The sequence below is a fragment of the Leptodactylus fuscus genome, chromosome 6, assembly GCF_031893055.1.
Source record: "Leptodactylus fuscus isolate aLepFus1 chromosome 6, aLepFus1.hap2, whole genome shotgun sequence".
Lineage (NCBI taxonomy): Eukaryota > Metazoa > Chordata > Amphibia > Anura > Leptodactylidae > Leptodactylus > Leptodactylus fuscus.
In genome coordinates, this window is record NC_134270.1 from 132,690,632 (window position 1) to 132,701,620 (window position 10,989).

A 10,989-nucleotide genomic window follows, 5' to 3' on the forward strand; every position below is an offset into this window, starting at 1 on the left:
CACTGGCCGGCCGATAGCTCTGCCACATAGAGAAGCGGCACCCATCCAGGTGAGCTGCTGATGGGGCTGGGATGAGGTCATCCCAGATCCTACAGCGTCCCAGGTCCTGCAGCAAATTCAAAAGTGAAAAGCACCGGTTACAGGAGTGAATTGCGGTGGTGTACAGAAATTCCATGTAGCCTATCGTTCAATCCGGGACCAAAGGTATGTATGTGCGCAATTTCAGCCCCCCCTTCCCCGCAACCCCGGCCTCCTCCCCTGCCTTGGGTTAGGAGCTAGGCCCAAGAGGGCAATAGGGAGTTTGTGGCTTGCTATGCTAAAAAGTGTGTGAGCGCAGAGCTGGTGGTATGAGTTGTGGTTTTGTGGGGGTCCTGGCAAAAACGTATGTCTGCGATTGTGACGAAAAGTAGCCTATCCTTCAATCCTGCCTAGGAACTATGTTTGATGAAAATTTGAGCCAAATCGGTTGAGCGGTTTTTGCGTGATTGAGGAACAAACAGCCAAACACACGAACATCCAAACACACAAACATCCAAACACATACTTTCACATTTATAATATTAGTAGGAGATATATATATATATATATATATCTATATCTAATAAACAAAACAGTTCTCGGCTGAGAAACTAACTTAAACGTAAGGAAACTTTTCCCTGACGATACAGGAGACTGACTGCCAGTCTCCCACCTTGGCAACAGCAACAGGTGGCACAGTACCTGCTTTGGAGGTCCGGTCTGGACAGGTCAGCTCTGTCAGTGTGGTGCCACACTGCTAGTCTTCACACACAGACTTATTAGGGCCTGATTAGTCAGCTGACCTCCCTGGTGTGGGTCTCACCATACACCCATTAGGTGCCTGGCTGGAATATGCTTGTCTTCCCAGACTACACCCTTCACTCTCTCACAATATATATATTTTATCTCTATATATAGCTCCATTTCACACACTCACATTGTCATCGCTATCCATGGTGATATAATCAATCAGGCTGTGCGTCACAGCATCATAATGTGAGTCTGTACAAATCGCAGCCTCGGAAACACAGATATACAAGAGCCTGTAATTCTGCCAGGAGTAACTGTAAAATGGAAGAGAAAAAAAAAAGAAGGTGCAACACTCACCATGATATAGAAAATCTAAAAGATATTTTTATTGAAAAACATCATGTTTTTAGCAAATGCTGAGCCAAATCAATGTTGCTGTCTGGCCAGGACAAAATGACAGTACAATTACTGAATCAGTTACATAAGGCCAGAGCTATAACAATACCTTGCTAATTCACACTGGAGCTATAAAGTAACAGTAATAGAAACATACTGCCACCAGGAGACATTCAGTTGCATACCCATAAATAGTGATTTTAGTAAAGTATATCCACACACCCACGGGCTGACCACCTGATGCGCGTTTCGGCTATTTGCCTTTGTCAGGGGATGGTACAGGAGTAACTGTAGAATAGCAATCAAATTGTTGAGAACAGCCCAATTGACCATAATATAGAACATCAACGAACACTGAGCTGCAAATAAATGCAGGCAAGAAGCTAAAACAAAGGAGGGGGAGGAGAACAGTCATGAAAGCTGCCTGCTGTCAGTGTGTAATATCCTTTCTATAAGAATAAAAGCTTGCAGGCTGTGAGAAGAATCAACTCCTTCAGTGCGAGAAGACACTCACTGTGATGCCACCTTGCTTATCTAATGTATATAGACAAACCTTAGCTAACACCCGGGAATAAACTGAAAATTAGCTGGAAGGAACTTCAGAGAGGTTTTTTTTTAGGCAGAAAAAGTTGGTCCAGAATTACAGTGCACACTCTATCAAATGAGACTAAGTTGTCGGAAAAGTTAGTGACATTTAAGACTCAGACAATAACCACATGTACTTGTGCTGCAGCTCTGCTCAAAATATTAAAATCTACCACTTTACCCATTCAGTGTGTATCCCTCTATGTCAGCAGGGAAAGGCTATGCCAAGATTTAAACTTTTCATGTATCCATAGGATAGGTGAAGGTCCCGTACCTTCAGTATAAATAGAGCAGTAACTGAATGTGCATGCTGCTGCTTCATTCATCACTATGGGACTGCCAAAGACAGGCTAGCACTGTACTCAGCTCCTCTTTAGCAGTCCCATTGAGATGCTACATTATCGGCTCCTATCAACCAAAAAACGCTCCATTTCTCATGATATTACAGAATGATGTACATAGATGATGAGATTTGTCGTAGATGTGTAAACAAGGGTTATAAAAGGCTGTGAATGAATTTGGCGTGCATGATCTTATGAAAGTCATGTTCCATATCCATATTGGTATTTCTTACTAAGCTCAGTCTTTGGGAAGAGGTATTCCTAGTGCAGTGTGTTGGTTTACAGTCCGGGCCTCCTGTACTTGTTCTTCAGAGCAATAGTCCTCCAGAAAAACATTGGCTAGATTGCTAAGTCTACGGTTGGTGGAGAGTGAGAATCTGAGCATACACTCCACCACAGGCTGTGTGGTAATATCTGCACGGGAAGCCGCTGTACTCAGGTACATGAGGGTTGTTATGGCGGAGAGAACAGTCTCTTCACGTTGGCTGGACAGGCAGTTGATCACAAGACTCAAACCCCCTGAAGCCAATATGTGACTCTTGGTGACTTTATCCAAGCATAAGTTACAAAGGCCTCCTTGGAAAAGGAAGAAAAAGAGTTAATAAGACAATGTGATCAGACATCCTGGGATACTGACCAATTACTGAAGAATCATCCCAACTGACTTGGATGCTTAGGGTTCTTCAGATGACTGCTGTAACATTGTCCAAACATGCTGCTCTATAATACAAAACCAATAATCTTTATGCTTCTGAACTGCCATAAAACAGGACCATGTATCTAAGCAGCGGATCAGCTAAAGAATCCCTATCAAACCACAAACAATGGTGGAGTTGCTACATTCTTTGGATGAGACAAACTACTATGGCTAGGTACACATCTGCAATGGATATCCGACTGGTGCGGATCCTTTGCCAGATGAAAAAACTGCAAACCCAGGCTTTGTTTTTCCAGCAATTTCAGTTAAAAAGAACAGACATCCAATGGACTCCATTATAGTCAATGGAGTCCCAAAGGGTCTGCTTGTGTGCACTATTTTTGCAGTTTGTTTGTGTGTTCTGGTCCGTGAATGGAGCAGAAGAACAGACATCCAGTGCAGATGTGAGATGAGCACAAGTCAATGTATCTCTCCAATGCAAAGGTTGAAAGCAGAGGGAGACCAGTATCAATTCCTGCAACTACCTGATTTTGGACAGATTTCGAGGCTTTCAAGAAAATTTAACTCACTATGGTAGTTCCATCTGTACAATGTTGATCACCCGAAGTGTATTTTTCCTGGCCTTCATCATCAGCTACACTATGTAATGTATTACTCCTATACGTACCTATTCCAAACTCCACCAAGGTTTCATTATCTTCAGTCAACATATCCAAGAACAAATCTGGAACCTGCAGTTGGCGAAGAAATGCAAAGTTCTTTGGGTCATAGGAGAAGTTGGCCAAGTTTGCCAAGACCTGTTCTTTGGCATCTAAAAAAGAAAAAGTGTTAGTAAGAGCAGGTCAAGCAGATATCCACAGGATAAGTGGCTGACTCCTACCTCTGTGACCACCACTGACCAAGAGAATGGAGGTCCCCTGTAGCGGCCTTACACCACACCCCGTCTATGGAACTGACGAAGGTAGCCAAGCACAGCAACGGTTTCACCGGCAATCCTATATGCCTTGTTCTCCTGTTCCATCCATAATGATGTTACCTCTGACTGGAGTAGTCACCTTACAAGCCATTACAATGGGCAGAGTGTGTCGTAGTTCCGATTTTTAAGGTCAGGAATTGGGACATGACGTGTTCTTGTGCGATACTGCTTGACAGTGCCAGCTGAGCAAAATAGCAGAGGCATTTTAACCGAATGCTCGCCCTGTGGCTTTATTCCTATAGGTTATATGGGACTACTGTCCTTGTGATTGGTCGGGGTAGTCGGACCTCCAATCACCAGACATTAAAGGGATTCTACCATTAAACTAATTTTTTTTCTAATGAACACGTCGGAATAGCCTTAAGAAAGGCTATTCGTCTCCTACCTTTAGACGTGGTCTCCGCCGCGCCATTCCGTAGAAATACCGGTTTTAACCGGTATGCAAATGAGCTCTCTGCAGTAGCTGAAACACTGATGAGCGCGTCCCCATTGTTGCCCAGAGCTCTTTCCTGCGCCGTCTCCTTCTTCTGCAGCAAATCCGCCTCTTCTGGCTTCTCTTGCTCTTGTAGTTCTATACAGGAGCATAGAGAGGCCACCCCAAAATGGCCACCAGCCGGCTCCTGTATTGAACTGCAAGAGCGGCTACCCAAAAATGGCCGCCGGCCGGCTCCTGTATTGAACTGCAAGAGCGGCTACCCAAAAATGGCCGCCGGCCGCTTTTGGGTAGCCGCTCTTGCAGTTCAATACAGGAGCCGGCTGGTGGCCATTTTGGGGTGGCCTCTCTATGCTCCTGTATAGAACTACAAGAGCAAGAGAAGCCAGAAGAGGCGGAGTTGCTGCAGAAGAAGGAGGCGGCGCAGGAAAGAGCTCTGGGCAACAATGGGGACGCGCTCATCGGCCTTTCAGCGCTGGGGCCCGCCCTCATTGCTGCGGAGAGCTCATTTGAATACTGGTTAAAACCGGTATTTCTACAGGACGGCGCGACGGAGACCATGTCTAAAGGTAGGAAACGAATAGCCTTTCTTAAGGCTATTCCGACGTGGCAATTAGAAAAAAAAGTAGTATAATGGTAGAATCCGTTTAAGGCTTAGTTCACACGTGAATACCGTGTGGCGTAATTTGGTCCGGAAAAAAAAAAACGCTTCCTAATTAGAAAGCAGTTTTTGGACCTTGATGCGTTTTTAGTGCGGTTTTTCGTAAAAAAACGCTTCAGAAAATGCCAGGCGTTTTTTCCTTCCTGGATAGTGAATGGACCGTAAAAAACCGCGATGCGGTTCCCGCCTCCCATTCACTTCTATTGACTTCCTGAGGCGGAATCGAACGCCGTAAATGAACGCTAGCGGTCTCCATAGACCACCATTGTGAGGGGGCGGATTATGACGTGGATTCCGCACCATAATCCGCCCCCTCTGTGCCCATGTGAACTGGCCCTTACCATCTACCCTGTTTATAATTCATAACTTGACATGATGTGAACAGAGCCTTACAGAACAATGCATTATTTTCATAGATCAGGGTGAACAACCTTCAGTACTCCAGCTGCTGTAAACACTACATTTCCCAGCATGCATATGTGCCAGGCTGCTCATAGATATCCCACAGAAGTGAGTGGAGCATGCTGGTTGTTGTAGTTTTACAGCAGCTGCAGTGGTGAAGACTGGCCACTGAGAAATGGAAGGCAAGTCTTTATATACAGTAAGACTACGACAACTTACCTGTACTATCCGTGTCCTGGAACTCGGTGACCAGAGCCTGTAAGTGCTGAAATCGGTCTGCGCCTGCGCACTGCCCGCCGCTCATCCTCTCCAGCTGTAGCCCGATTACCAGCACTAACAGTATCCGCTGAGCGGAAGTGACGACACGCCAGGAGCGGAAGTGGCTCTTTTGAGGGGATAATTACTATAGTAATGTATGGGTTTTTAAAATGTCCCCGTTAGGTAACGTTATTGTACAATATGCCGAACTGACCCTAGTTATTGTTACCGGTGTGCTCACCGAGGCTGAGTGAACTATAATCTGAATGGGTGTAGGTGATTACTATGGCCACTAGATGGCGACGTAGAACCACATTGCTCTATAGATACTTGTAGTATACCGCCATCTAGTGGCCGACTAATTTATAAACACTGGCAACACAATTATTGTGTTCAATCTTTCTATCTGGTCCACTTTAACAGACCAAATCCCACAGTATACTAAAGTGGCAGTAAAGTGAAGAGATCTGCATACATTTTATCGATCTGGCTCCAAATATGTAGCAAGATTTACAGGCGTTGGTAAAATAATGTATAAAAATACCCTGGTCACGTTTCCAATCTTCTGCTGCTCCCTTGGTTACTATGGTCCAGTCCCCGATGGGTTCTGACCTCAGGTGATGACATGTCGTATAGACACATGATCACAGTAGCCAATCATGGGAATCTGCATATATCTTTTCAAAGCTGTGGATTTCCCTGCATATTCCATTGGATTCCTGTGGAAATTTTGTAAAGCAAACCTGTTATGTGTGAATGCACCCACCCTAAGGGAGCGGTCTCAAACCTTTGTTGCCTCACAGACCAGTTCCAAGCAAGACAATTTTCACACTGCCCAGACGGAGAGGGGGTCGTACTCATGGGAAAATTGTCCTGCTTGGAACTACCATTAGCAAGGTGTAGGGAATCAGGGGGGCAAGGTGACATAGGATGTGGTCTCATCAACTTTCGGTTATTTTCACACTACTAGGTCTTGGACTTGAGACTCGGTCCATGTGTTGGCCAGATTTCCAGGCCTTTACACTATGCCTTTAGAGGGACTCCTAGCACTTGTTACTGTATGTATGATGCTAGGAGTCTCTGCCTTCCAGCGACATACTGTCATATAGTGATTAAATTATGGGATAGGATATCGCTGGGAGGCAGCGCATTGGTTGGAGAACTCTGCCCAAGGCCTTATTCACACGAACAGGACTAGGCATAGTATCACATTTATGAGGACCAGTTTTTCAAAGCTAGTTTTCATATTTCCTGCATTGGTGTAGGGCTTGTAGCTGGTGTAGACTTCAGGGATCATTTAGGCTAATTTACTGATCATAAATCAGGCAGGGCTGGTGAAACACCACAGTACACCCCTTGGCATGTCCCTTTCCATAAAAGTTTCGAGGTAAACGTAAAACAGGAAAAGTCACACGTTTTTGCACCAAAATCTGTTTTGCACAAAAAAAAGGAAACTTTTTTATGCCTTGTATGTCATAAAACTGGTGCAAGGCACCTAAAATCTGCCCCCCTGATTTCAATGTGGCAATTCACATGACTGTTATTTTGATGGTCCATTTTTTTCCTTCCAAAAATTAGAACATGTCCTGTCCATCCATTTTTACGGATCCCTCAATAAAGTGACATCTATGAGATGGGACCATTCTGTCCATTATCTCCACAGTCATGTGAATATAGCCTAATATTTGAACAAACTGCTTATTCTCAGAACATTTACCTTGGGTCAGTGCTGTATTATAGCATATCCAGTGATGCATGTATATAACTCTATGTTATATGCACTGTTGGAACATTGCATATTTGTCAACTGTCAACTGGATTGTCCCACATTTTTAGAAGTAATTGTAGGAAATGCTTGAAGGGTTGAGGTGTATGAAAAATCTGCCCAAAAGTGAGCAGTCCCACTTGGTTTTGGGGCAGGACATAAATGCCACACATTTTACCAACTAAAATATTGGTAAGGATGAGATTGCTTTGTCTGACAGCGCACAGCTATTTATGGCCATGCGATTATAGTATGTCTGAGCCTTGTAACTCATGGGTCAATGTCTATACTGCCAAGGACAGTCCTTTGCCTAAGTTTGCATTGGAATCCTCCCCTGTTGGTGTCTCTGTGGTTTCTTGTTACAGTCTTAAAGGGAATGTGTTATCAATTTTGACCCATTAAAATTGCTAAGGGAACTATGCAGGTGATGGAGAGATCAGTGTGAGGTTACATGCACGTGACTGTGGATGTGCCGAGTCTGTGGTTGAACGGCAATGATGGCACATGGTTGATATCTGTGTGCTACCTGTGCCGTCACAGGCCCATTCATATCCTTCTAAGAGGGACAGGACCTGTCATGCATTTTGCCCGGGCTCATAGCGCGTTGCAAGGGCCCAAGATAATACACGTGTCTGTGTATGGGCCATTACAGTATAATCGGTCAGTGTGCTAGCTGTGACCACAACTAGCTTACTGACTATGCACGTTTGTGTGCGGGGAGCCTAAACATAGCTATTTACATGGTCGTGCTTTCTGCATGAAAGAAAATTCTACTGGCACTGGATTTGTAAGCACCTAGGAGATATTCTTTTACTGTGCATTGCCCCAGCCTTCCTGAACTTTCCATCCCCTCCTCTCTGCTTCAGACAGCCTTTCTCTAAACCAGTACCCAACCTTTCCCTGTCACTTGGGCTACTTTCCCTAATAATCCCAGCACTGCCCCCTACTGCTCCCATGGTACTACTGACAAACATTCACAACCACTGGAAAACAATGGACAAATGCAAACAGTCTGCAAAGTTTGTTGTGGAGCTATGTAACCTTGTATACAGTTTCCCTGAACCTCACCCGCCCAAGTATTTGCCAAACAACTACACCTGGAAACTTAGAAGATCGCAACAGGTGAAACAGCAGGCTTGGAAACAGTTAAAATCCCAGACATATACAGTATATGTATTGTACACTTGTCTCAACACAATGGTCCAAAGAGACGTCTTGAGCTTACCCTGCAAAAGAAAAGAATTGCAGTGAGGATTTCCCCTTATCCTTGTGGTTCGATTCACTAGGAGGACTTCTCCATGTGTTGTCCGGACTACTGGACTTTCTCCTAATCTTAGTTTTGCTTTTATTCTCTTTGCTTCTATCGTCTACCCAAATGTCTCATCCTCCTTTAGCTAGCATTCACAGGCAAATCTTCTTCCAAGATAATGTCAACACAACCTGTTCCTGTGCCCTAAAAACTTGTGCAAACTTCCTGATGGACTCCTACCAATTTCTCAACAATATCTTTTTATCTTTGTCTTACGCTAGGTTCACACCTGCGCTCCAGTTTCCATTCTTCAGGTCCGCTTGGGGACTATGATGGGGTCCGCCAGGTTTCCACCCGAAAAATGTGGAGAGAGAAGTCTTGCTTCCAGGGCTTTTCTCATGGCATTTTTCAAGCGCTATGGAGGACAGAATCTCCAAACAGAAAGCGAGTGCAGGTGTGACCCAACCTTAGTCTGAAATCTCATGGCATCTGCTAGAGGGGTTTTCAGACCCACATGGAGTTTTCATATTGATGACTTATCCATAGGACAAGATCATTGTCTTATCTCGAAGAAGGATCGGGCATGTATTAGGCTACGACCCACGTAGCAAACCGCAGCAAAAAAAGATCTCCCTACTATACCTATAGGGAAACCACCAAGCTTTCCGTAGGTATAATTGACAGGCTGAGATTTCGAAATCTGCAATGGCTTTGGAAAATAGCGTATCCGCTGCACGTAATTTTCCGCAGTGTGTGGATGTGTATGCAGGGACTGTAAAACACCATAGCCAAACCGCAGCATTTACATCACATGGGGCCCCAGTCTAAATCCAGTTATCTGATTCCTCTCTCCCCTAGTAACAACTCCAAAATTCAGTTCAGCTGATGCCAATCTAATGTGTATGGCCGTCTTTCATCACCTGCTATGTTCCAGCGGCTGAGAAGTACGGCTCAACCAAAGGGACCATAACTTCAGAAAGCTGTCGACTGAATGGTCCCCCTGACACCCCCAGATACATGTACACTTGGCTGAAGTGAAGCCTGCATGTGTTCATACTAGAAAGAAAAGAGTAAGGCCCTGCCAGAGAGCTCTGTAAGTGGCTTATTTCCTCTATAGATGAACCAGCCTTATCTTTGGTTGCTTCTTCCCAGTTCTAGCCTTGATACACCAGTATTTGTAGCATTGGGGCAGTCGTGTCCACCAGGCTGTCATGCAGTCAGTATTCATATAGTCCAGAATTATTGGGAAAGATGATGTCCTCTGCCAAGTACCCATGGCAGTGACACCCTGAGACCCAGTACAAGCAGGCAATGCCTGTATGCTATAGAGCCATGACGGAAGATACCATGGGGGGAAGGAGTCCTATCCATTATCCCAGGGAAGGATTTATAGTGAGACCATCAGAGTGCGTGGGTCAGCCATTATGAGGATAGAATTCACCATTCTGCCAAGTAACATAAAGTCTTTCTGTGATAAGTGCAGGTAAAGCTTATGTTCTTTTTGTCCAACTGCATCTGCGTCCTGTCTGTGTGCCAACTCCTTGACCCCTGATGAACCCGCCATAGGCAGCGGTGATACACGTGGGGCGTTCTAGCTTCCTGTTTAACCTCCTACACCCTCCTTACTTCCTCTTTGGTTGATAACACGCTTACTATCGTATAATAGGATCAGATGGTTTTCTATTAAATGCATTGACTATGTGAAATGTTTTAACTATTTGGATATTAGGAGTTACCAGCTATAATATTTATATGTATATTTTGCATGAGTACCGTATATATTCGAGTATAAGCCGAGTTTTTCAGCACAGTTTTGTGCTGAAAAAGTCCGCCTCGGCTTATACTCGGGTCATTACGGTAATTCAGCAATATCATAGTTACAGATCCGGCATCCGGACCTGGCATACAGACACCGGGACGGGGTACAGACCTCCCTCCCCCCCACACTCCATCACACGCTGGGTGACATGGCCACATAAGCTCAGTCCCGCACCCGGCGTGTATCTGCATTCCGGGCCTGCTAGCAGAAGTACCGTAAGTACATCTGCAGTTTGAAATTGACAGCATCGCTAAGCTCCTGCTATGAGCATGGCGATGCTGCGGCCCGGCACCCGCCCCAGTGTCTGTATGCGGGGTCTGTAACTATAATGGCGCCGCCGGCTGGGGATTCCCCTCAGAGCTCCTGTAAAGGCTCCCCAGCCGGCAGTGCTTCTCTTTTGCAGACTGCTCTATGCAGCCTGCAAAAGAAATGATAATTTTTGCAATGTATTGCAATTCATTAGCATTGCAATGCATTGCATTAGTGTTCAGACCCCCTGGGGTCTAATAAATGCAAAAAAAAAGTCAAAAAAAATAAAAATAAAGTATTAGTATAGTAATAGTTTTAGTAAATAAAAAGTATTAAAAATTCAAATCCTCCCCCTTTCCCTAGAACACATATAAAACTAATACTGTCAATACTGTGAAACACATACACGTTAGTTATCCCTGTGTCCAA

The 10,989-nt window shown here is 44.7% G+C and overlaps 1 protein-coding gene across 1 annotated transcript; it reads right to left on the reverse strand.

The window, feature by feature from the left end:
- Positions 1–1,279: 1,279 nt before the first annotated feature.
- Positions 1,280–5,555, reverse strand: ARMC7 (armadillo repeat containing 7). Its single transcript, XM_075278738.1, has 3 exons — positions 5,440–5,555; positions 3,416–3,559; positions 1,280–2,666 (listed from the first exon to the last, which is right to left on the reverse strand). The coding sequence occupies exons 1-3, from the start codon at positions 5,522–5,524 to the stop codon at positions 2,329–2,331; spliced, it is 567 nt and encodes a 188-aa protein (XP_075134839.1). The 5' UTR covers positions 5,525–5,555; the 3' UTR covers positions 1,280–2,328.
- Positions 5,556–10,989: the final 5,434 nt, after the last annotated feature.

Bases quoted from the DNA above. Each gene is read 5' to 3' on its own strand.
- ARMC7 (XM_075278738.1), bottom strand. From the start codon at position 5,524: ATGAGCGGCGGGCAGTGCGCAGGCGCAGACCGATTTCAGCACTTACAG. The intron at 3,560-5,439 runs GTAAGTTGTCGT...TTTCTTTTTTAG, and splicing joins CCAGGACACGGATAGTACAG to ATGCCAAAGAACAGGTCTTG. The intron at 2,667-3,415 runs GTACGTATAGGA...TCCTTTTCCAAG, and splicing joins CTTGGTGGAGTTTGGAATAG to GAGGCCTTTGTAACTTATGC.